At 46.6% G+C, this 23,188-nt stretch overlaps 1 protein-coding gene across 1 annotated transcript in view; it reads right to left on the bottom strand.

Annotated features, from left to right (window-relative positions):
- Nucleotides 1-19,482, bottom strand: part of BTC (betacellulin) — a 30,851-nt gene extending 11,369 nt beyond the window's left edge. Inside the window, exons 1-2 of the mRNA XM_073340009.2 lie at nucleotides 19,259-19,482; nucleotides 9,571-9,666 (exon numbers count right to left, since the gene is read on the bottom strand). Coding sequence (XP_073196110.1) covers nucleotides 9,571-9,666; nucleotides 19,259-19,307 — 145 coding nt within the window. The 5' untranslated portion in view covers nucleotides 19,308-19,482. The remainder of the gene's footprint in view (nucleotides 1-9,570; nucleotides 9,667-19,258) is intronic.
- Nucleotides 19,483-23,188: the final 3,706 nt, after the last annotated feature.

Below are 23,188 nucleotides of genomic sequence, written 5' to 3'. Positions count from 1 at the left end.
TGTGTGAGCGAGGGATTGTGTTCTAGCTCCCTGGGAGAAGGTTACGGTTTCCTCCAGGAACTAAAATCAGCAGGGGAGAATTACTACAAGGTTTCAGACAGGTAATCGGCTCCACTGAAGTACTGCCCCTAGGCAGAACTGCATATACTGGTTCAGACTGGGTTCAAGAGGCCCAACAGAAAAGAATGGGCCATTGGTATAAAGGAGCAGTGTGAACTGACTCAGGGACCCTGATTTGATCCTCAAATTGATGCAAGACTAACAGAGAGAGCAAAACCCTGTTAGAAGGGTTGGAAGGACTGGAACTTGCCAGTCTCTCCAAGTGGAAGATGGGTGACACCTGGTAAGCTTAGCAGGTGCGTCGACCGTTTACTGTTGTGTGACATTTTCTCTAGTTGTTTTTGTCCTACGTAAACAGGCTGTGCTCTGTAAAAGCTGGCAGGTTGCTGGTAACGCTGTCACACACCTGGGAGAGAGCAGAATTGCATCTGCTGGACTGAGGTCAGACCTGCTAGGGGATAAGCACAGTGAACGGCCGGGAGATGCAACCCTAAAAGCACCATCTGGAAGGAGAGGGATGTGAAACCTGGACATGCTGGTAAAGCAGGTGCCGCCTCTTGCCAAGCCTCTAGGTGTCAGCTGAGCACTGACAAATTTATAGCTGGAAACCAGTCCACCTATATGTTCACATCGTTCAAGGCAGGTGTTAGACTGGTAAGGATGTGTTTATACTCAAGAAAATGCTTGTAAATTGCTGCATTAATCTTACTTGTAGCATCTATATTCCATGCTACAAAGTACAATATAAGTGTTTTATAATTGTCAAAATGCCTGCCCTGAACTTGTGACTACAGACAGAAAGAGTAAATTCCCCCGCCCATCCAGGAGGACTATTAAAATTAAGTGGGTAGGACGAAAGCTTTTTTGATTACCCCATCCACCCAAGGAGAAGAATGTGCAGAAGGACTCGTCCCATTGGTTGGAATGTAGGACGAGGGAAATAAAGATAGTAGACAAAGATTGTTCATCTCTTTGCTGTTTGGACTCTTACAAGGGCTGGCGCTAAGAAACAAAAAGCAGAGATCCCCAGGGTCAACCTGGGTTAGCCCTGAAAAGACATTCCATTTCACCTTTTGGAACCAAAGACCGAACTCCTTTGTGCATATATGGTACCTGCATTAAACATAAAAATAACTCTTCTCTTTTTCCTAATTAATAAATCATTCACTAGTTTACCATAGGATTGGCTACCAATATTGCCTTTGATGTGAGATCTAAGGCAGTGCTTCTCAAGCTATCTGATGTGGGGGACTGGCAATATTTTCCCCCCAATGTGCACGCAGACCAGCAGCCGATGGTTCGCAGGCCGGCACCGATCCGCGGACCACCACTTTGAGTAGCACTGATCTAAGGTATAAATTGACCTGGGGTAAGTGACTGGTCTCTTGGAACTGGGAGAAACCTGAATATTTTGTGATTTTTGGTGTAAGTGACCATTTATCACGAAGTCCAGCTTTTGCCCAGGGTGACTAGAGAGCCCACAGGGACGGTCCGTGACTCCATGGTAAGACTGTCACAGGGATCCAGGAGTTCACATTTGTTACTGAGTTGGTGAAATCTAGGTATAGAACATACCACCAGGTTGGTGTGTTTGCCCTGTAGTTGGCACACACACTCGTGAAGCACTCCAGACAGCATGACGATCCCCATCCATAGATGGCTGGAGACTTGAGACCCACAGGGGTATACTGGAGGGGGTGCAGTTAACCCTAGAACTGATTTAACATGCTTAACCCTACTAACCAGGTAACAGCAGGGTCCCTGGACATGGCTGTCACTGGAACCTGGGCACATACCCTGGGGTGGTGGGTAGGGTAAGTGAGCTCTTCTGCCCCAGATGCGAGCAAAGCTCTATACACCCATTAGGGTATCGGAGAGGGAGGCACAGGGATGTATTCCTACTCAAAGCCATATTGCTGTGTGACCCAAGGAGCCATCACACACATGAACAGATGTTCCCCTTGGCTGTGGCATGGCTCCTCTTGACCAGGAGGGTAAGGTTCCGCAGCACCACCCAGCACAAAGAGAATAATAAAAATTACATGCAAAAAAAGAAAAAGTAAGTGTTCAGTTGTGACAGGGCATTAACAATCATGACCCTCAAGTCAGGAAATCTCAGCTGTCCAAGTTGCTCCAATCACAGCAACGGCTGCACTGAACGTCCTACTTCTCCCACAGACAACACTCGCCGTGTTAATATTCTAAAGGTGACTTGTAAAAACCAGGAGCAGACATTATCACATAGGCACAACCTGGCTTTATGGACCCCACATTATGAGTGGGATTTCCTGACTCTTGAAGGCCTGATAAAGCAGCCTTTGTTCTGTGGTAGAGAGATTTTGCATTTAATTTCCCCGGCATTTAGCAGAAAGGAGGAAGAGGAAAATAACCTTGGCTACCTGCCTTGGGAGGTTCCCAGCTTGCCCAGCACAACCTGCCAGGCTCCCCAGTCGAGCAGCTCTTCCCTGGGCAGAGCTCTTAAGTGCTGTAAGCTCCTGTAAGCAGTTCTAGTAGAGCCAGCTTCAATTCTGGCCTCTTTAACTGCTCCTACGTTTCCTGACGGGAAGCTATTCAGCCTGAGGAGGTCACAGGTTTAGCCTGGTTAAGGTTACACGGACTGATCTCAAAAAGCACCTACGCCATGAGGAAAGGCACAGTCACTATTGTATAAAAGTCTTCTAATGTTCCTGCTGGTCAATGGCCATAATACTTACCAAATATAAGGAGTCTCGTCTCAACAGCCAAGCGAGTTGCTGCATAAATCCTCTGCCTAACAGCATGAATCCATCTGTGTTTCTACCCATGCCAAAGAACAGCCACCTTCCGCTACAGAACGGAAGCCGGACTTGGTCAGGGCAAGACAGACACCACACGCTTCTCCACTCCTCTGCCGTACCATCCATACGTCCATGCCCACAGCAAGTGTCACTAACCGCCATGCATGAATGCTGCATTCCAATGGACCCCAGAACCTCTTCAAAACTACACCGCTTCAGGGACTCTTCCGAGTGTCTGGAATTAACCCTCCACGCTTTAATAATTCGCTGTAGGACGGGTGCGATCCACGAAAATGGCCTCTCTCAACTAGTCCCCCTGTTTTGGACACCTGCAGAGTTCCTCCAAGAGTTCAGTCAACTGGTACTGAACCCCTAATCTGCCCATGCTCTTCAGGAGTAGAAGCCATTACCAGAGACATTTCAGAGGAGGTCCCACCAGCACAAAAGTGCTACCACTCTGCAGGGCAAGGGGAAGAAGCTAGAGGAACAGAAGTTAACATAGGAAGAACAAAGGAGCAAAGGGCATGAGTGATGGAAAGGGAGGATGTGGGATAGGGAGACAAAGGCAGAGAAATAATCAACAATTTCTGTAGGATACGTCTGAACATTTTTGTTTCCATGAATGTTCAAATGCCTGAACCTCACTATTGCAAGTACTCCTGGAAAAAAGGTATTATTTGAGTATTTATTACTCAAAACCTATTTCAAATTGTACCTTAGGTTATGAGAGTCCCAGGGTGCACTCATTGGTGAAATGAGTCACCCAATCAGGGACTAGAAATACCATCACGGGATTTAAAGAACCATCATAGCTCAGAACACAATGAACGCAGACAACAACCCGCACAGACCATGAATTATTCTTTGCAGAGATTCGGGAAGAATTTCAGATAGAAACATTCAAAAATTTGACAACCTGCTGCAGGACAACATGCCAACAGGGGTAGCGGGGGGTGGAGACTCCACCAACATGTTGAATGCTATTCAGTGTGAATTATTTGGCCAGCTCAAGTTTTTAGCGCTTTTCTCCCCCTCCCCCCTCTCTATTTTTGGTGTAATTTCTTAATATTTAACAAGCTTAGAGTTTTAGGAAGGTCCTACCTGGCTCTAACCATCCGAGCTCACCAGCAGTTAACTTGTGTTAAGTATGCATGAAATGCCAAGCTCTCGTCATCTACTATTCACTAAAGCAGCCTTACCTGCAAACCGAACTGTGAACACCTAAATTCCATATCCAAGATCAGGATGCAAGTGATGTAGCAGAGCAGAAATGAAGCTCTCCTCCCTCCCAGAAGTAATCATCACAAGGGTTAAAAGTTAATTCTAGTACAAAAGAATAATTAGTCTCGAGGATAGCCTTACCCTGCTGGTGCTAAGCAATACTCTAAAGAGCACAACACCAGCACCTAAGGGGATTGTGTTCTCAATGGCCAGGATATCTAAACCTAATTGCTCTCTTCTCTGTTTCCAAGAGACGGTATCATTGGGGAATAACATGGCAGCCACTCGGGTCAGCCTTGCTTTTGGGGCTGTACAAGGCTTTTTGGTGGATTCGATGTCCCAAGATCATACGTTTTAAGAATCTGCCTGATGACACTATCACTGCTGAGCATTTTGATATATTGACATTTCATCTCACTCTCACCATCCCATAATCAGTAAGAATTTGCATGATGTGGGGCATACAAAAATCAAGGTAGAAGACTTCTAATGCATAAAATGCATGTACAAACGCTCCCCAGGTTACGCAAGACCGGACTTACGCAAATCCACACTTACGGAAAGAGTTCTGTAAGCTAGAAATAGGAGGGGTTGGGGGGTTTTCTGGTGTAATGGTCGGGTATATGTTTCCGACTTACGCAAAATTAGAATTACGCAAGGCATTACGGAATGGAATGATTGAGTTAGTCGGGGAGCATCTGTATTTAACATTTGCAATATCAATCAATAACCATACATATCTGAATAATAGGGGTACATGAGGAGGGGATTTGAGAGTAACAGCACAGACCTCAATCTTCATTTGAAACACTGCCCACTCTTTTTAATGTGAAAAATAGTCCAACAAGTATTACACGCACACACACAGTTATAATTTTAATAATAATTTTAATCAAATACTTCATTTGGAATCATAAATGATTACGAGTGTTCTCTCTCACTCAAACTACAGTTGAGTGTCCTGATATAGGATCATAGGACTGGAAGGGACCTCGAGAGGTCATCTAGTCCAGTCCCCTGCTCTCATGGCAGGACTAAGTATTATCTAGACCATCCCTGACAGGTGTTTGTCTAACCTGCTCTTAAAAATCTCCAATGATGGAGATTCTACAACCTCCCTAGGCAATTTATTCTAATACTGGTCACTATTTGTCAATCGACATTCTCATCTTCAAATTCTAAAGCTGATTTCGTCAGGTCATTGCAACACACATACCCACAGCACTACCCTTCGCCTCCATGTCCTGCACAGAATATGGTACGAGGCCATTTGACACCGTTATATCCACCTTTCACAGATTTACATGGTACCACACTCCCACAAGAGCACTTGATAAACTTCAGAATATCTGGAGGAGCAAGTGAGACATTGTCTGGTACAATTTCTGGAAACAGATTTGGAACGGTCATCACATATCCATCCACGCTGAAGTGGATGGAGTGCTGATGCACTGGGAGCCAAAACATTTTCCCACACACATCTGAAGATATGCTTGTTTGACATTCTTCTATACATGTTTCACAGCTGGTGATGAGGAACTAAGCGCTTTGGTGTTTACATGGTACCATTGCCAATTTATGCTGCCGATGGTTTCTATCATGCTTCAGACACGGTGGCACAATTTGAGTGTCAGTAGCATGCAGCCATGAATTTGGCTGCCCAGCAGAGAAGGAAACATGCAGCTTGCAGGATCTTCAGCACAGTGCCTTTGACAAGACCAAAATAGGAAGTTCCTGTATCATAGTCTAAGAGTGCGCAGGCAGCTAGGAGTCCTGGTACAATGTTCCAGTGTTGCCCGGCAGTTGCACAGCTGTCCATCACAGCTCTCTCAGACTGGTGGGTTCCGTGATTACTAAAAACATTACACACTCTTCAAATTAATGGTGCAAGAGTAGGGCAAGTACATCAGCATCATCTGATAATAGTGACGTTCCCAATGGTTGCTCTTTTGCAACCACCACCATTTGTTGTGCAAGGATGTCGTTGGCTTCCTCATCCATGCTGGCCATATATCTTCTCTGTTGATCACCACACCTGCCTAGTTTATTTCAACTGGGAGGGATGTTGGGTCTGCCTGCAATAACCAGCCAGTGCGTCGCTGGTGAAACTTCTTGTCTTGAATGAGTTCTGCACAAAATTGATGTCCATCAAACGTTTCTTATTTTCAGTTACTGTCAAGACAATTTTCGCTGGAGGTAGCTGTGTACTTGTATTCAACTGATGCACTCTGCTTGCTTCTGTAGCTCTGCTGGATCCTGTGACACTCTTTGTGCTGAAGTCTTTGCCCCATCAAAGACAAGTCATACATCATTTGCTGCGAAGGTGACTTCTTCTGAAGTATGTCGAGTTGACACCTCTGTCAGCAGCTGCTTCTTTAGGTTAGATTTAGCCAGGCAATCCTCATGTCACCAGGGTCTGTGAACGTTGACATTGGTACAGGACTGACAAAATATTCTTGAGGTCAGACTCTCATGAACTTGCTTGTAGGCCTATTGCTCTTGAATAGATAAGGTTGGTGTCAAATACCTTTGTAGGACCAACCTGTACATGCTTTTTTGTCACCACCTGCATCTCTACTATCCTCGATATTGTGTCATAGAACCTGGCAGGCCAGCTTCGTTCAAATTCTTGTATTTAGCAAATTCCCATTGTAAGTGCATCATCGGCATTGACTGGTGCCACCCTACTATTGCCTCTGTGTGCTTAGATGGGCTTAAGGGACTGATGCATATCTCTAGCTTCTTACCAATGACTTCTCTGTTCATTGCATCTGCAACAATCCTAGACTTTGTTTCTTCTTTGTGGATCGCTTGTATTGTATTTGATGTGCCTTTGGCTTATGTTAGCGTCTATAACTGTTCAAGGGTGGAAAAATAATTCTCATGAGTGAATATATAAGAATTTGTTAAGTGAGCACGCTCAGAGTACAAAAATATTCTTTGTGCCCAAGGTCGAGTAGGGAGGATGGAGCTGTATTAGCAAAGTATACTGATACAGACATCACATGTGTACCTTCTAGCTAATTATGTTCCATGACAAAATATTAGTGAAGTTTTCATTAAAAATAATTGAAATTCAATTAAAGTGGTTTCACTGTCACCTGGCTTCTAAAGCAGGAGGAGGTGGTAATAAGTACTCAGATTTCAAAATGCTCAACAGTGAGACAGTGTCATCAGGCAGTTTCTTTGAATTTAGGGTCTTGAAATTCAGAATTCTCTCTCTCTCTCACACACACACACACACACACACACAGAGCTTGCATTTGGCTACCAGACTCGAATATGTCACCACTAGATCATAGATCCCAATTACATCAGAAATGGCCTAAGGGATTATTTTTAAACTGCTGGGTGTATCATAAAGAAATGAGTTTGTTTACCTTGTAAGAAGCAGCTGATTGACGCTGCTCTCATTTAAGTTTCAATACCAGCCTACAAAACAGCAGCCTGAACTGCAGCCGCATGTCTGTGTCTCCCAGAAAGAGAGGGCAGTACCACAGCAGCAGCCAGATCCTGCTAGGAGTGCAGGATTGGAGGAGGGAAAACAGGTGTCTGAAGTGGAAATCCCATGCAGCCAGGAGAAAACATTCTAGTGTGGGCATGGCAAACTGGCTGAAAATCAGTTCCTAAAATCATTCCATTACAGTCAATGCACTGCATTTCCCCAGCTCATTAAGGCTCCCATTATCAATGCATTCCATACTGTCAGAGTTTCCTGGCATCACAATTCACCGGTTATAAGGCTGAAATGAATCTAACTTACCTCTCTAACATACTGCTGCTCTCGGTTTGGAGTATTTTTTTTAAAGAAGGCATTCTAAATTCTTCCTACATTCTTACCAACAAACATAAGTGTGGCCTATTAACAAAGTCACAAGTGTGCATGCTGCTTTAGTTTCTCTTTCTTCAAATTGTAACGATACAACTGTAGGAGGGATTTTCACATCTCCTTGGCCTAACTCGGCTCTCACTGAAATAAAGATAAGACTCCCACTGCCTTTGATGACAGCAAAGTAAGGCCCATGCTGAATGCTTTAGAAAATCCCACCTTTATAGTGTTATTTTTTAAAATGCAAATAGGATTTTATTATTTAAAAGTCCCTTTTCAGTAGATACTGAATTTTTGCTGCATTGATCCTTTTTGTGCAAGTGGCTGATACTTTGTCATCTTGCTGCCATACAAGTTTGGCCTGTAAGTGTCCCACTTCCTACCATTAGCCAGGAGGATAGCCAGTGATAGCCTTCGCTTCCATACCAGGTAAAGCAAAGTTAACAAGATCTTCAAGCAGCACCACTGTGCTGCACTGGGGAGATCTCGGTTAATTTCATTTGGGTGCTTTGTTCCAAACAGGAGAGGAGCAAGGGCACAAAACTGAGCCTAAAGAAAAGAATTGGTACATTATACCAAGATGTACCCATCTGACCTGATCCCAGCAGACAGTAGCCTTCTGCTATTTTACCGGGTGGCAGGAAGCCACCAAAATTCAATTAATTCCTATATCTGATTTTGCCCAGTTTAAAGTTTTGGTTTTTTTTTTATAAACATACATAGTATATATACACATATATAAGTCTAAGGGAATTAGACTATTGGCTGGGGAGCAGTGACAATTCCCGAAGGGATTTTCCCTCAAGTCTCCTGCTCTTTTCAGAGCATGATGCTATACCCATATTGCTACGATGCATGCCCACAAGAGATGGGCGCGCGCATGTCAAGGTAGCAACAGACCCACATTTGGGCAATGGCAGTTCTGATGCTTCTGTAAGACCATCCTGGGTCCAGTGCATGAATGACACTGGAGGCAATGGGGCTCAGGTGTGCATATCTGAAGGCTAAAACCTGGGATTAAGGACATGCAGAAAGCATACAAAAGTATCCCTGGCACACTGCAGTCCTGGCAACCAGATCTGGAGGGGTTCCCTTCCTGGATAGCCTGAGCTGCAACCACGTGAGTGGAGTCTAAATGCAGCTGAGAAGGCCTGAAACGCCAGCGACACATTCCATAATCACTGCCCAATGACAGCTCAGGCTAAGAGTTTTCGAACTCTCCCGCTTATGATGCGGCAACAAACAGCATGATCATAAGGAAGCCGAGTGGAACCATGGCCAGCGTTAACCTTGTCAGTGTGCGCCGGGAACAGGCCAATTAGCTCTTTGGTGGGGCACGGGATAAATGGTTTGCAAAACTGAATCCAGAACAGTTTGCGGCGTAAAGAGCTTTATTTCAGGAGCTGTACGCAGTGCTACACAGTGCTACCACATCCCCAAGGCAGACAGCTAGGGGCACGTTAACGTTATCTTTCATTTCCAGATCACAAAGACACAGTTATTAAAATACTGTTGCAGAATCAGTAATGCACCTCGCAGGCCTGTCTACCCCAGGATGGACACTGGAGCACTGAAAATGGCTTGGCTGTTTGTAGCACCACTGAGACCTATACTGACTGTACCATTTCAACTCATTGGTCTGTTTTTAACCTGAATCGGTATCTTGTTATAACACAGAGTTACCTGTACATTCCTCCGGAAAGCTGCATACGGGCTTCTTCACTCCGTAGTCAGCAGTCACGTTCCAGCCGGCAACCACACAGTTGAAAACTGCTAGGCCTTCAATTAAAACAAAAAGAGGTTATAACAGGGTCTTCAAAGGGCTCCACTTGCTCTGGCTAGGCGCGGGGTATACACCACCACCGACAGCTAGCTGGGAATTAGAAAGGCCTGAGCAATCCTCTCCTAACTTACAGTTCTGGTGCACGTTCCTGGCCACTCCCCGTGCGTCACCTCTGGAGCGGAATGGAGCTCCAAGCAACGGCACGGCACGTTTCATTAGGGACCTAACCTGACGAATGTCCCCTACTTCTATCACTTTGAAATATGGGATAAGAGCAACAAAATGTCAATGAATGAAGGGAAAGTAACTACTAGGTTAGAGGGAAGAGAGCTACTCTTTAAGGCTCATGCAGTCTGATGGATTCCTTGGCCATGTAATTCCTATTAGGCCCAAACTAGCAAATAACACATGCGCTGAGTGAATCAGGGTGATCTAGGAACCACACAACACGGCCTCTCTCCCCTGCGTGCCAGACCTCTACACAAGCAAGAGACTCAAGCAAATACTTCGTCATTAACATTTTAAGCCTTACCACACCCAGCCCAGCCGCGATCGGGCAGGGTCTCACACTATCACACAGGAAAACTGTGATCGGAGCGGCCTTGGCAGGCCTGCCCCCTCAGCTGGCAGGGAGTTGGCAAGAGGTGGCGGGCTCCCAGAAAGGCCAGCAAGGACACAGGCAGCCAATATTTCAAGCTCAGGATAGGAGAGAGGGGCCTGAGCTCAGAAAGCAGGGGGTCAGGCTCTCCCTGTGGGGCAGGCTGAACTGCCCTGTTAAGGGAAGGGGCTGGGCCCAGTGAGAACGTTGGGCCACGGCAGCATTCTCACTGGTGCCCGGGGAAAAGGCAGGAAGTTACGCGACTGGTGCCCAGTACAGGCCTGTGCTGCTTCCAGCACCACACAGGATGGAAACAGCCGAAGGGCAAAATGCACAGCACCGGTAGGTACCGCTGCCGCCGCCTCTGCCAACTCTCATCTCCCCGGGTCCCTCGTCCCGCCCTTTCATCCCTCTTCCAGCTACTGGCCCCCTGGAGTACCTGCCATGGGGGTCCCAGCCAGCTCACCCTCTCCTACCCTGCTCAGAGCTGACAGAGGGAGGGCAGCAGCAGCTACTCATTTGCCCTGCTCCTCACAATGCTGCATGGGGCAGGGAAGCAGCCAGAGGGCTCAGAAGAAGCAGCCCTTCATTACTGGAACCAGAGCCCTTCGCACCTCTAGGCAGAGCCTTGACAACAGAGGCTTTTCTTTCTCACCTCCTCTCCTGAGCAGGCAATCCCAGGCCCCTTTCCCTTCTCCCTTGACCCACCTTTTGCCACTGTGGGGAAACCCACATGAGGCTCCTTTCTCACCCTACCTCCATCGGAGGCAGGATCAGGCACCGAAAGTCAAGGAGAGAGAGGACAGCAGTACAGGGCTCCACCACTTCTCACCATGGCCCTGCTAACTTCACAGTCCATTTTTGTAAATTTCACATTTAAAAATCTTGAATTTCAGGGTTTCAGATATGTAAATCTGAAATTTCACAGCGTTGCAACAAAAACTACAGGGATACGTATTTTAAAAAGGCAAAATAAACACGTAAAGCCCTTAAGAACATAAGAACAGCCATACTGGGTCAGACCAAAGGTCCATCTAGCCCAATATCCTGTCTTCCGACAGTGGCCAATGCCAGGTGCCTCAAATCAGCGTTTCTCAAACTAAGGATCCCACCCAAAAGGGGGTCAGATCACCCATTAACAGCTAAGTCAGAACTAGGATTGCTACATGACTGCTCTTGAGGCTTTTCAAACAGAGCAATTGCCTTTGGTCGTGCATCAAGCTTTATCCTTAGAGATGCTTGACGATCTGCTCTGTCAATGGACCAAACTGTTTCATATGAACATCTTGAAAAATTAAGGACAAGACTGAAACAACCTTCTCTCCTCTCCACAGAGGAACAGATGTGGGAGTGTAGTGCCACAGATCCTTAGGGAAGTCATGAGGCCAGGAGGCAGGATTGTATATGGTGGGCATTTTGCAAGCGACCAGTGATTTTGGTACCTCAGTTCAAGACACCTGAAGGAACCTGATCTTCAGAAAGCGTTGAGAACCAACCTCTGACAATGACGCCATTTCAAAGCATCTCAAAAGTTGGATTCCTAAAAACTGAGACATCCAAAAGTCACTAGTCACTTTTAAAATCCTACCCTTACGTGTATTTCTAACTCTGCTCCTATTTATGTCAATGGGAATTTTACCACAGATCAACAGTGGGTGCCTTTGAAGAATCCAACCTCAGAGCTCCTTGCCCATAGTAGGTTATCCTTATGCATAGTTTTATACCACTGTTCAAAAGTCGGTCAAGATAACCATAGATCTGTTCTCCATTTTACTTAGCATGGGTGTCACACCTAGGTCACCACAGTTAGAAACAGAAGAGATCCATCAGATCAACTGCATGACCCTGGAAATACAGAATACAGTACCCAGATAGTTAACATATTGCATATTTCACATACGTGCCTTGCTGAGTTTTCTGCCTGGCTTGCTGTTCTCAGTCACTGATCTAGGATAATTGCAGGGGAAGGGCAAGAGAAACAATTCTTTTCCTTATTTTAAGCCTGCCATAATAGCGTCCAGGGGCAGTCGAGGGGAAACAGGTGAGAAGCGGCAAGTTACACCTGTTATGAGAAGAGACAGCTCCCTCCCCTTCCTCAGTACTGCGTCCACAGAGCAAAGTCTCGACTGCGTATAAAGGTGATGGTGGGCTATTCTGCCAACCAGCTGGTTGCACAGAGGGCAGAGTTACTGCTTTGCAGGTGGTGTGGAGGGCAGTTCTGGGTGTATTTCAGTCTCTCTGGGAACAGGCCGCACCCTCTCCAGGCATGCCTCTCATGAATGAATGCAGTCGAGTGGGAAGGGTCATGGAAGCAGGAGGCTGCAAAGCAGCATCTGCTCGGAGCACATGCACCTACTCCATACCACCACGCCCACAGCCAGAGCAACACAGACCGCACGGAAGGTGATAGCACTTGCCTGCTTTGCAGGGACATGGGTGGGGAGAGAATCACCCCTCTCAACCGGCAGAGCTGCTTCTCAGCCTGTGGGAAGACTGCAGTAGCTTCTGCATCCCCACACCCCTTCCGCCAGGGCAGGAGTGGGCAGGAGGAAGAGGTTGGTGGGTCAGCACAGCAGTAGATACCTTCTGGCTCCTCACAGCCCCGCCTGCCTCCAGCACCTGCTCACTGGCACACAAAGCCAAGCTTCATGGAGGCAATGCAAATTGCTGGCATGGCTCCCCCACAGACAACAGAGCCGCTCGAACCACAGGGGCAGAACTATCCCCTGACTGCTCCCCTTAAAAAAAAAAAAAAGAGCTATATAGATATTTTCCCACTCAATCATCAGTAATAAACATTAAGACAAGGGCACTGGGAGAACGAAAGAGACAGAATTTAGAATCTTGGCATCCAATGTTCACTCACGGACTCATCCCGGGATCATTCCGTCTCACAGCTGGGCAGTTTATCCACACGGAAGCTAAGGCCTCAATCCCCTGACATTTGCCCACCTGTTGAATGCAAGCATGGGACCAGCTCCATTGACATCAGTCAGACTACTCGTGGGTGAAGTTCAGCGTAAGTCTAAGCGACAGCAGGATCAGGGCCTAAATCGTTATCTTAGATGCACTTGCAGCCCTACAAGGCCAACTGAGTACAGCTCTTGGGTGCCTATTTTCAGACACCTTAAAACGACCTGATTTTCAAAGAGTGGGCACCTAGCATTTTCTGAAAATCCCCTTTCAGATGGGGTCTCTAGAACTGGAGGCAGCCAAAATTGTCAGTCGCTTATGAAAATCTTGGCTTAAATGTCTAATATGACTCAAATTCAGGAACTTTAGACTAGCAAAATAAAGCCACTGCAAAAACACTGTAATTGTAGCTAGGCAGAACTCCCTCCTCTCCAGAACTGTTAATACGTCAGCAATCAAGCGCCATCACATTCTAGCAAATGAGACAAGGATCTGTCGCAAGTGTTAAATATAGAGCCAGTCCCATGTCAGGAAGCCTTTCCTGCCAAGTATTTCTCACCCAACCTATACCAAGGCACTTCTGTCTTAAAGCTTCCAGTTTAACTAACTTCATTTTTAGTTCCATGCTTAGGGCCCAATCCCGCACATGCCTACCCCCATGAGTAACCTGGCTAGGATGATAAAATTTCCTTGTTCTCCCAGTGGTTGGCAGAGATAAGGACCTGGATGACAGCTGGTTGGATTACGTTCAATTTGGGTAAGAGAGAGGTGATGCTGTCTCTCTCCCACTGACCTGTTGTGACACCTTGGGCAAGACATTTCCCCTCTGTTCAGAAGCCAGTGGGAGGGCTGTTCAGAGTAAACATGAAGGGACTAGGGCTCTAAAAGGCTGATTACAGGGGGTCATGGCTCCCATTTTCATAGGACTGTCGTCCAATCACAAGTTATTGGACTCAGTGGCATTCACCTACTTGGAAGAAAAGAATAATTCACTCTGTCACACAAATTACTGGGTTATCCAGGAGGTCAGACTAGATGATTAAACACAGTGGTCTCTTCTGGCTTTAACATCTATGAATGGGGTCCAGGACAATTAGCTCCCTACAAACTTTAGCTGGAGGGTGTGGGGCTCTCCAAAGCAACCGAGTTTGTCGTCAACTCTTTTGAGCCTTCCAGCAAAAATAAAAAAACCTGTTCCTGCCAAACCCCATAAGAACTCCCTTAGCTTGCCAGTCAATAACAAAACAAAATTGTATATTATGCATAATTTCTTAATGACACTGTCTGCACACACACTAATTTTATTGACACTGTCTGCACACACACAAATTTTATTGACACAAGAGTACACAGAGCTTGCCAGTCCAAAAATCCCCACACTGCAGGATAGCTACAGCCCAGAGTAGTGCAGTTTCTATTCAATCACACGACACTGAGAAGTAACGAATCTCTGAATGGGCAGAATCCCATATGAACACATCTTATACCCCAACTGGCATGTTAAAGGTCCTAGTAGACTCCACAAAAGCACAGAAACCCGCTAGCCCCTCCTCACCCATGCAGCCCAAACCCCATGGAGCAGTAATGAAAGGGCTCAGGAGTTTAGCAAGTTGATGCTGGGAAGGCAGTACTCCCCTCTGCCATGCATTCCCCAAAGACCCAGATCTACCAGGCCAAATCCCTTCCACTCAAAGGCAGATGAAATAATGCGTGCCTCCTCTCTGTGCAGACGGTGGACTTTCAACTTACAAGTCTTATTTAAAATGGGTGAGCTCAAATCTAGCATATCAGGGCAGGGATGAAAGCAGCCCAAAGCCAGCAAAATATTAAAATACTTGTTGCACTGATTTCACTAAAAAGCTGCAACACATAAAAAGAATGCCCCGCTTATCGTCAGGCATTAGCTTCTATGGGTTTTAAGGCTACTGAGAATGCTTAGGACTCAGATCCAAATTCACAGTTTGCGTGGCAATCTTGGCAGACTGTCACTGCAGGAATACCTGGAAATAATCATTTCTGACCCCCTGCCCAGGATGGGGCAATGTGTGTTCAGATGGAAATCAGAGCCAATAGCAGACAATGCTGCTGCATAGTATGTCAAAAGAAAGTAAATTACCACATGTATATAGGGCTTGGAAAAGTTACTCAGTGTCTACTAGCCCCCAGACTAAGCCTAATCATCAGGCCAAGATACACTGGTACCCCAGACACACAATCCCAAATCCCCCAAGGGCCACGTCCCCCTCATCTCAACTCACACCTTATCCTGCTCAGTCTCCTGCCGGGTGGGCACCACCACTGCTTCGGCCCCGAAGACCTTGCTCTCCCCGCAGCTGAATGCTGCCCCCCCTCCAAGTCACTTAATACTGGGCAGCCCCACCCTTGCCAATAAATCAGTGCGTGCTGGGATGACAGCAGTTTCAGCTCGTAGGGTCCCCTACACAGACAGCCCTCTGCTGACGTTGTTTGGCGCACCTTCCTTGAAGCAGTGGTAGGAATCCCACTCCCCAGCATCCTATTGTAACAATGGGGGACAGCTCCCTTCCCAGCCGCCTCCACACCCCACTCTATGCTAGCAGCCCTCCAGATAAGGCAGCAGTCTCTCTGCCAGCTCAGGCAGACAAGGCTGCATCAGTTTGCATCGCGCTTGTATCTGGAAGGTTCTTTTGGCAACCCCAAGGACTGGAGACGTACAGCCAGAAAGAGCTCAGCAGACATTAAGACACCTACATTGAGGTGGATGGATTTGGCAGCTGCTAGGCGTGAAGTCCTTTTGAAAATCCAACCACGAATTGCCACCCCATCACACACACACCCCCAAATGAAACCTTTGCCATCAGCAGAATCTCTCACCTGATAAAACCACCAACTCACTCTGGCTAAGTGGATTCATCACGCCCTGCTGATGTACATATAACATGCCATACTTGTTTATTTAAATGGCGTTACTCAGAAGGGATTGTGAACAGTGTCCCTGTTCTGCTGGTGGTTTTCATACTCCTGTAAAAAGCCCAGAATTCTGGATAGTGGACTGTGCTATACGGTGTTCACATGTCCATAACACCAGCAGGAATCCAGCACTTTTCCGAAGGTTGGTAAAACATTTTATAGGGCAACTTTTTAGAAGTATACATAAAAGGGCTTAAGAAAAAAAAAAACCCAGGACCTTTAAAGCTTACTTCACCACCACCCCCCTGAGATGGGGAGAAAATTTCAATCCAGCCTTCGGTAAAGCAAAGCCTTTAAAATGGAGACCCTGCCATGAAAACACCAGTGAGATGGGTCTATTTTTCTACCTGCATGCTCCTTGCCCATTGATACTGATTGTTACAGACACGCACTGAGGGGAAACAGGGCAGGCATTCATAAAACAACCAACCCGGATCGTCTGATGTCTTGGGGCAGGACCCTGCAAATGGGAGACGGCAGAAGATTGGAAAGGGAAGATTAATTCCATCCCAAGTGCCCAAAGAAATACGTATCTAACACCACACGTGGAGCACAGCCCCATGACGACGCAGGGGAGCTTCCCCTCGTATTACTACATGTACTCGGAGAACAGACCTTCAGCCTGATGGGACAGATGAGCACTGAAAGCCCCACACCTCACACTAATGCTGGACAGAACTGCAGGTCTAAAGCCCCTCACGCATCAAATTGAAAACTGTCCCTCTGCAGACAGTGAGGGCAACCCAACCCACGGAAGGGAACATGCACAGGGGAAATAGTACGAACTTGAGCCCTTTCTAGCTTCCTTATCACGTACCAGACGGCTTGACGGGCTTGTTGCTGGAAATTTATTTCCTCTCCCTCCTCAGGTCCCAATGGCCCTGGGAGACAGTGTCATGACAGGATAAGCAGCGAAACGACAGCACAAAGGCAAAGTGGAGCAATTGTGAAGGACAGCGATTGCAGCACTCATCACCAGACCTCCGCTGGCTCTGCCACGGAGAGCAGGAGGAGCAAGGCTTGACATGCCCACCGCGTCGGTGACCTTGTCGACACTGGACAGTGATGCTGCTCTAAACATACCACTATAGTTAAAGCAGCAAAGAAAACCCTGGTGCGATGTAGGTACACCACTGGAAGAGTGCTTTTAAGTTCAGACTAAGCCTAAGGCTGAAAAACAAAATTATTTTTAAAAAAAAGACTTTTGGACCCTCTTTATACATGGTAAAGGACTAAAATAGGAGATAAGCCTAAGTCTTGTAAAAATCCTTTACAGTTCAACTTTAGGGCTGATATTATATCAGGGCGGGGGTGGGGGGGAGAGTCAAGCAACCATAACTTTTGCTAACAACTCAGTAAATCTATCCATCCCTCAAATACTTGCATGGAGCTCCCATTAGAAGTTAGCGGTTCCGAATTAACACAGAGCCCACTCTGACAGGTTTAATTTCAAAGTTACCAGGCTTCTCCCATCTTATTTCAGGTGGGGTTTTCTCTCCCCCTTCAGTAATTTTTTTTTGGTCTTTTTTTAAAGCAATCATTTAAAGGACTCCATTGAAAGATGGAAGAAGGACCATTCAGAGGAGCCTGGAACAGCTGTGACATTTCAGGCATGCATTTTAGGCTAATAAGCAGGAATTCAACCATTAACTGATAAACATGTATTTTGTTAAAAACTGCACATTGTTTATGCTAGCCAAAAATCCCTTTATTATTTATTCTCAGATGTTAAGTCATCAAACATCTAAAGGGGGTTGGGGTTTTTTGTTTGCTGAAAGCTTTAAACAAGACATGTTTTGAGCATAGAAGATTTTGGGGCCACACTTTATAAAGTATATCTTCAATATAAATAGCTAATAAGGATTAAGAGATGCTATATACATGTTACCAACACCAGTACTGTGTTCTACATGGTTATAAGTGCATCAGTCAAAGCTGTTCTTGATTGTTATAACCCAGGTGCTGACGATAACAACTGATCAACCATTTGTAAAACAGCTATCAATCACTTATTAACCTTTCACATGCCATTTATAAATGCACCCTTAATCTACAGGGTGACTGATTCTTCACTTACTTTGGTCAAGGAGCCCAACTCTCTACTGGTGTCTCCTGCTTGGACTGCTAATGGCTGTTGTGACGGGTTGGATCACAGAAAACCCCTTGGGACTGCCAACTGATGTGCTGAGACTACTTCTAACCCGTTTTCCCTGCCAGCGTGGGACTCCAGAACCCTGCCTGCTTGAGCCAGACATGCTTGCCTGCTACAAACACAGACCTTCTAATTTGCATGAAGCATATTCCAGTTACATCATATTCACACTCATTAGCATATTTTCATAAAATTATATCGAATCATAGATATCGGGGTTGGAAGGGACCTCAGAAGGTCATCTCGTCCAACCCCCTGCTCAAAGATCACAGCTCTGACCACACCTTTCCAGCAGCCACCCTCACCCCCATAACCTGATGAGGGTTTTAACTGAAAATATCTCCAAGGGCCTATGCAGAAGACTGCAGCTTTTAAACAAGACACATCAGGAGTTTTGTAGCCAGATACACTCCATGCTCTAACCCTGATCTCTGGCTCCAGGACCACACAGTGTCAGTATGTAAGAAATAACCCGTTTTGAGTTACAGGAGGGGGTGGGGGGCAGGAGACAAAGCCCCTAGTTACACCATGCAGCGTTGTTTTTCTTTTGCTATAATTTTAAACGCAGGAAGAACCTGAATTCTCAAGTGCCTTAAAATAAAATGTTTGTTCTACAGCTAAAAATAGCCCCCCTCTTGCTCAGGGCAGATTTCTAAAGCCAAGAGACTCACAACCCCCTGGAAACAGGGTGAGGGCTGGCGAGGTCACCAGGCGAACAGCCAGGCTGACAAGCCACTGGGCACCCCAGGAAGGGCCAAATCAACCTGCCACGTTTGACTTGGGAGCTTTGGCCCTGCAGGACGCAAACAGCTGGCCGGGAGGGCGGCGGGGCTCTCCCTCGCCACGGGATCCCCCCGCAACGGCGGCAGCGACTCCCCACTCCCGGCAGCGCCCCTGGGCCCCCCTGTCCCATTGCAGCCGCAGGTGGGGGCTGCCCTTTTGCTCCCTTTCCCCCCCCAGCCCGTCCCCTCCTTACCCAGCGCCAGCAGCAGCCCGGGGCCGCTGCCCAGGACCACTGCGTCCATCCGAGCCCTGGGGGCAGAGGGAGCAGCCGCCTCCCCCAGGCAGCGCTCCGGCAGCGCGGGGAAAGGAGCAGCGGCAGCAGCCCGGCACCGTGCGCGGCGGAGCGCAACTAAACCCGGCCAGGGCAGGGACTGAACCAGCCGAGCCCGCCCCCTGCCGGCGGCCCGGGGCGCGGAGCGCGCGCCCGCTTCCCATTGGCTCCGGCGCGGGCTGGGAGTCCCGCTCCCCGGGGCCTGATGGAAACTCTCCGCCTGCCTCGCGCCCCGAGCGCGGCGCGGCCGGCCGCCGGGGGCGCTCCGGCGGGTGCTGCGCCGTGCACCGGGTGCAAGGCTGGGTGGTGGTGGGCACCACGCCCAGGGGGGTGAACGCGCACCTTGCACGCGAAGCTGATGAAGGACCCTCGTGCCCATCCACGCCCGTGTGGGAGTGCGTAAACGGAACTGGTGTGAAATCACACCTTTTCGTGAAACGGCTGCAGTTGGCGGGATGAGGGGACACACGCACAATCATATCAGTTTAACATGCACCTTGCAAGCTAAGCTGATGAAAGACACCGATAAGAGTGTGGACACAGGGTGTGGGTGTGTATGTGTAAAACAGAACTGGTTTGAAATCACACCTTTAGCTAAACTGGGGCACGTCTGTGCGCGGATGTGGCTTTATACCCTACAGCCCCCTACAGAGAGGGGTTGGGCTGCATACACACCCCATGGATATTAGTAATGGGAACATGGCATCATCCTGTTTTTAATTCTGCTTCTCTTTTTCAGAGTTGCCAGCGATCGGGATTTTAACCCCACCTCTTGCGGTCTTTTGTTTTGTTGTTTAAGTCCCAGCTGCTGGAGCCAAGAGACGAGATAGCATGAGAACCTCAGCTTTCATGTTTTAAAAAGTGCGCATCTGGCCCTCCTGGTTACAGAGAAAAATTTAAAACATGACGCAAGTGAACTCTGAAGGCTAAAAAACCAGAAGGCAAATTGGGAGGGGTTAAGTCATGATTTTAAACCATTTTTCTGAGTTGTGGGGGGATGACTCAGGACTTTTGACTATTTGGGGTTGACACTGTTCTGGGTCTGCTGTGTTGATCAACTAATTACTCCTTAATAAAATCTCTGTTATGTCAATGTGATAATAATAAAACAAACCTTTGGGATAGGGGGAGGTTTGGCATTGATCAGAGCAGGGGGTGAGTCTGCAGTATGCCCACATGTATAGCAAATGCCAACCTGGTAAATGGAAAGAGAACTCATCCACAAATAGAGAAAAAGGGATTTGGGGCCAGGGGATGTGTGTGACGCTCTGGAATTCAACCCAGCCCAGTCAGGGGTTTTGTCACTTCCTGCCCTGTAACTCTGGGTGTCTCTGTGCGGTGCAGCTTTGGCTCAGAGCCCTGGTGCCGGCAACGTGCGCACAGCACTGTGGCCTGGTTACGCCATGCAGGGTGACACTAACAACCTCCCAGGCCCAAGTGCTCCCCCAAACCATCTTGCTTTGCAGTGCTCAGCCCCTCAGACTGTGGCACCCACAAAACCGTCTCACGTTTGCTGCTCCTTTACAGGGACTGCACAGCAGCTGACTAACGGGGGTTGACACTTCCATCAGAGCACCACGTTGGTTTATGGTAAAAGGAAAACCAGTTTATTACCAAAAGGACATAGGTTAAGGGATACCACACATGAGGAATAAGGACCGAAAGGGTTACAAGCGAAAAAAAGTAAAAATATGCTTCTAAGACTAAAGCACAACTTAGAGTCCAAAGAAGTTTTTGCCACCACAGTCATTCTTGCAGCATGGCTGGACCATTCTTTAGCCAGGAAGGACCCAATAAATGAAGCTCAAAGCACTTGGTTTATTTGACTCCTAGGGAGAAGGATGCCTGTGACTGGGATTCCGGGGAGCCAGCCGAGGTCACTCAATTACGGTGAACTGCAAAGAATGGGGCAGACAATCCCCATAAAGCTGGTGGATATTCCAATACTTAGATTTACCAAACCAGCATAAAACAGCTTCTTTATTACCTCATTGGTTGCCCACAAGCCAACAACACAGTTCCCTTAAAGTAACCCAGCGTCAGGTCTTCACCCAGATACCCAAGTCAAGAATGATGAATATTACTGAAAATCTTTTTCATCCTATAAAAGAAAAGGTTCTTCCAATCCCAAAGGATCGGACACATTACCTCCCTCATTAATGAATATTCCAGATTTTACCCAAATACCTGCTACAGCCAATTCTTATTAACTAAACTAAATTTTATTTAAAAAAAGAAAAGAGAGAGAGTATGGTTAAATGATCAATATGCATACAGACATGAGTTCAGTTCTTGAGGTTCAGATTCATAGCAGAGATGGTAAGCTTTGTAGTTGCAAAGAGTTCTTTTAGAATTTAGTCCATAGGTTATAGTCCAATGTCCAATATCATATTCAGGGTGTTCCAGCTTAACTGGGATCTCAATCTTGTGACTCAAACTTCCCCTGATGAAGCTTAAGCAGATCTGAGATGACTGGATCAGGATCCAAGGATCTTTTATACAGTTTTCTAGCAGCCACTTGACCATACAGTCCTGGGTAAACAATAGGCTTTTGATGTAGCCTTCTGTTTCCTAAGCACCACCAGTAATTAGTTACACAAATTAACATAGGGCAATTTATTCATTAGGCAATCTATCACAAACTTCAAAGAGACATACAGACAATTACATTATTTCACCCAGTATTCGTCTAAATGTTAATATTTCCTTTTGATCCTTGAATTAATAGTTATAGTGACAGACAGGAACTGTCTGTTTACATGGCTAACATTTATGAATATACACAGACAATTAGTATTACTTCTAACTTCTACCAGCATAGGTTTGCATTTCAAAGTTCTAGCCTATCTAGCATTGAATGGCCCTCATTACCATTCCAACATGACTTTAAAGGTTGGCTTTCAGTCATTCAGCCTGCAAGCTGTTTAACCCTTTCTAGCCATGTATTATACTTTGTATAAGATTTGTTGCCATTATATAACAGTGGTAGCAATAATAATTTGCATGGTTACATTTTAATTAGACAACATCACAATGCCAAAATGGCCTCCAAGTTTTATCTTTGTTTTCAAAGGCAAGAAGCCCTTCTGGGAGGTCCACCAGCAAGCTGATGACATGTTCATTTGTGCAGTCTCCTCCCCTGGTCAAGATCACTTCTTAACTATCTCCCCCACTTGCTAGTTCGATGGCTTTGTTGACCTTTTATGTAAATGTACTTGCATTGTCTCTCCTTGCTCAATTTATACTGGAGACATTCAAGCAGGCAAGACCACATTCCTTTGTCTAGGGCAGGATGACTTCAACCTTACTTGCCAAACACATGTTAAGGACATATGTCCATCATATATTTATAATTTTTCATATATCACCTCTGCATACACCACACAATAATATTAATGAGCAGCATGTTACCAGTTTGCATCTGATCCCTTGCATGATACCTTTTAGCTACAGATTATTACAACAGTGAGTTGGGGTACACCCAGCTGGTCAGAGCAGTGGAGATTCACTGATATGGGGAAGCCCTTGCCCTCTGGCATTAGGGTGCTTTCAGTTCACAATCTACATTAAGGAAACTCTCACAACCCTGCACCTGCACTAGGTAGCAAGGATGTCAGTGCTGCATTGATGAGGCGAGGGCAGGTTTACAACAGAGCACGTTTTCATGACATAGTGGTAGAACACCTGAAAATTGTCTCCATGCATGACCTAACACCATTGCAGCTGCAGAACTGGTGGAAGTTGAAACCTAGTTTTTCTAGCATTGGACACGCCCGGAGCCCATCATTTCTTTCTGTTGCCCTCACTGAGCTGGTAGCCAGTTTAATTATTTGTTAGGCACTTTGAGGATGA

The sequence above is a fragment of the Lepidochelys kempii genome, chromosome 4 (assembly GCF_965140285.1).
Source record: "Lepidochelys kempii isolate rLepKem1 chromosome 4, rLepKem1.hap1, whole genome shotgun sequence".
NCBI lineage: Eukaryota > Metazoa > Chordata > Testudines > Cheloniidae > Lepidochelys > Lepidochelys kempii.
Note: the sequence above shows the minus strand (reverse complement) of the source record. Positions and strands in the feature narration are given on the sequence as shown.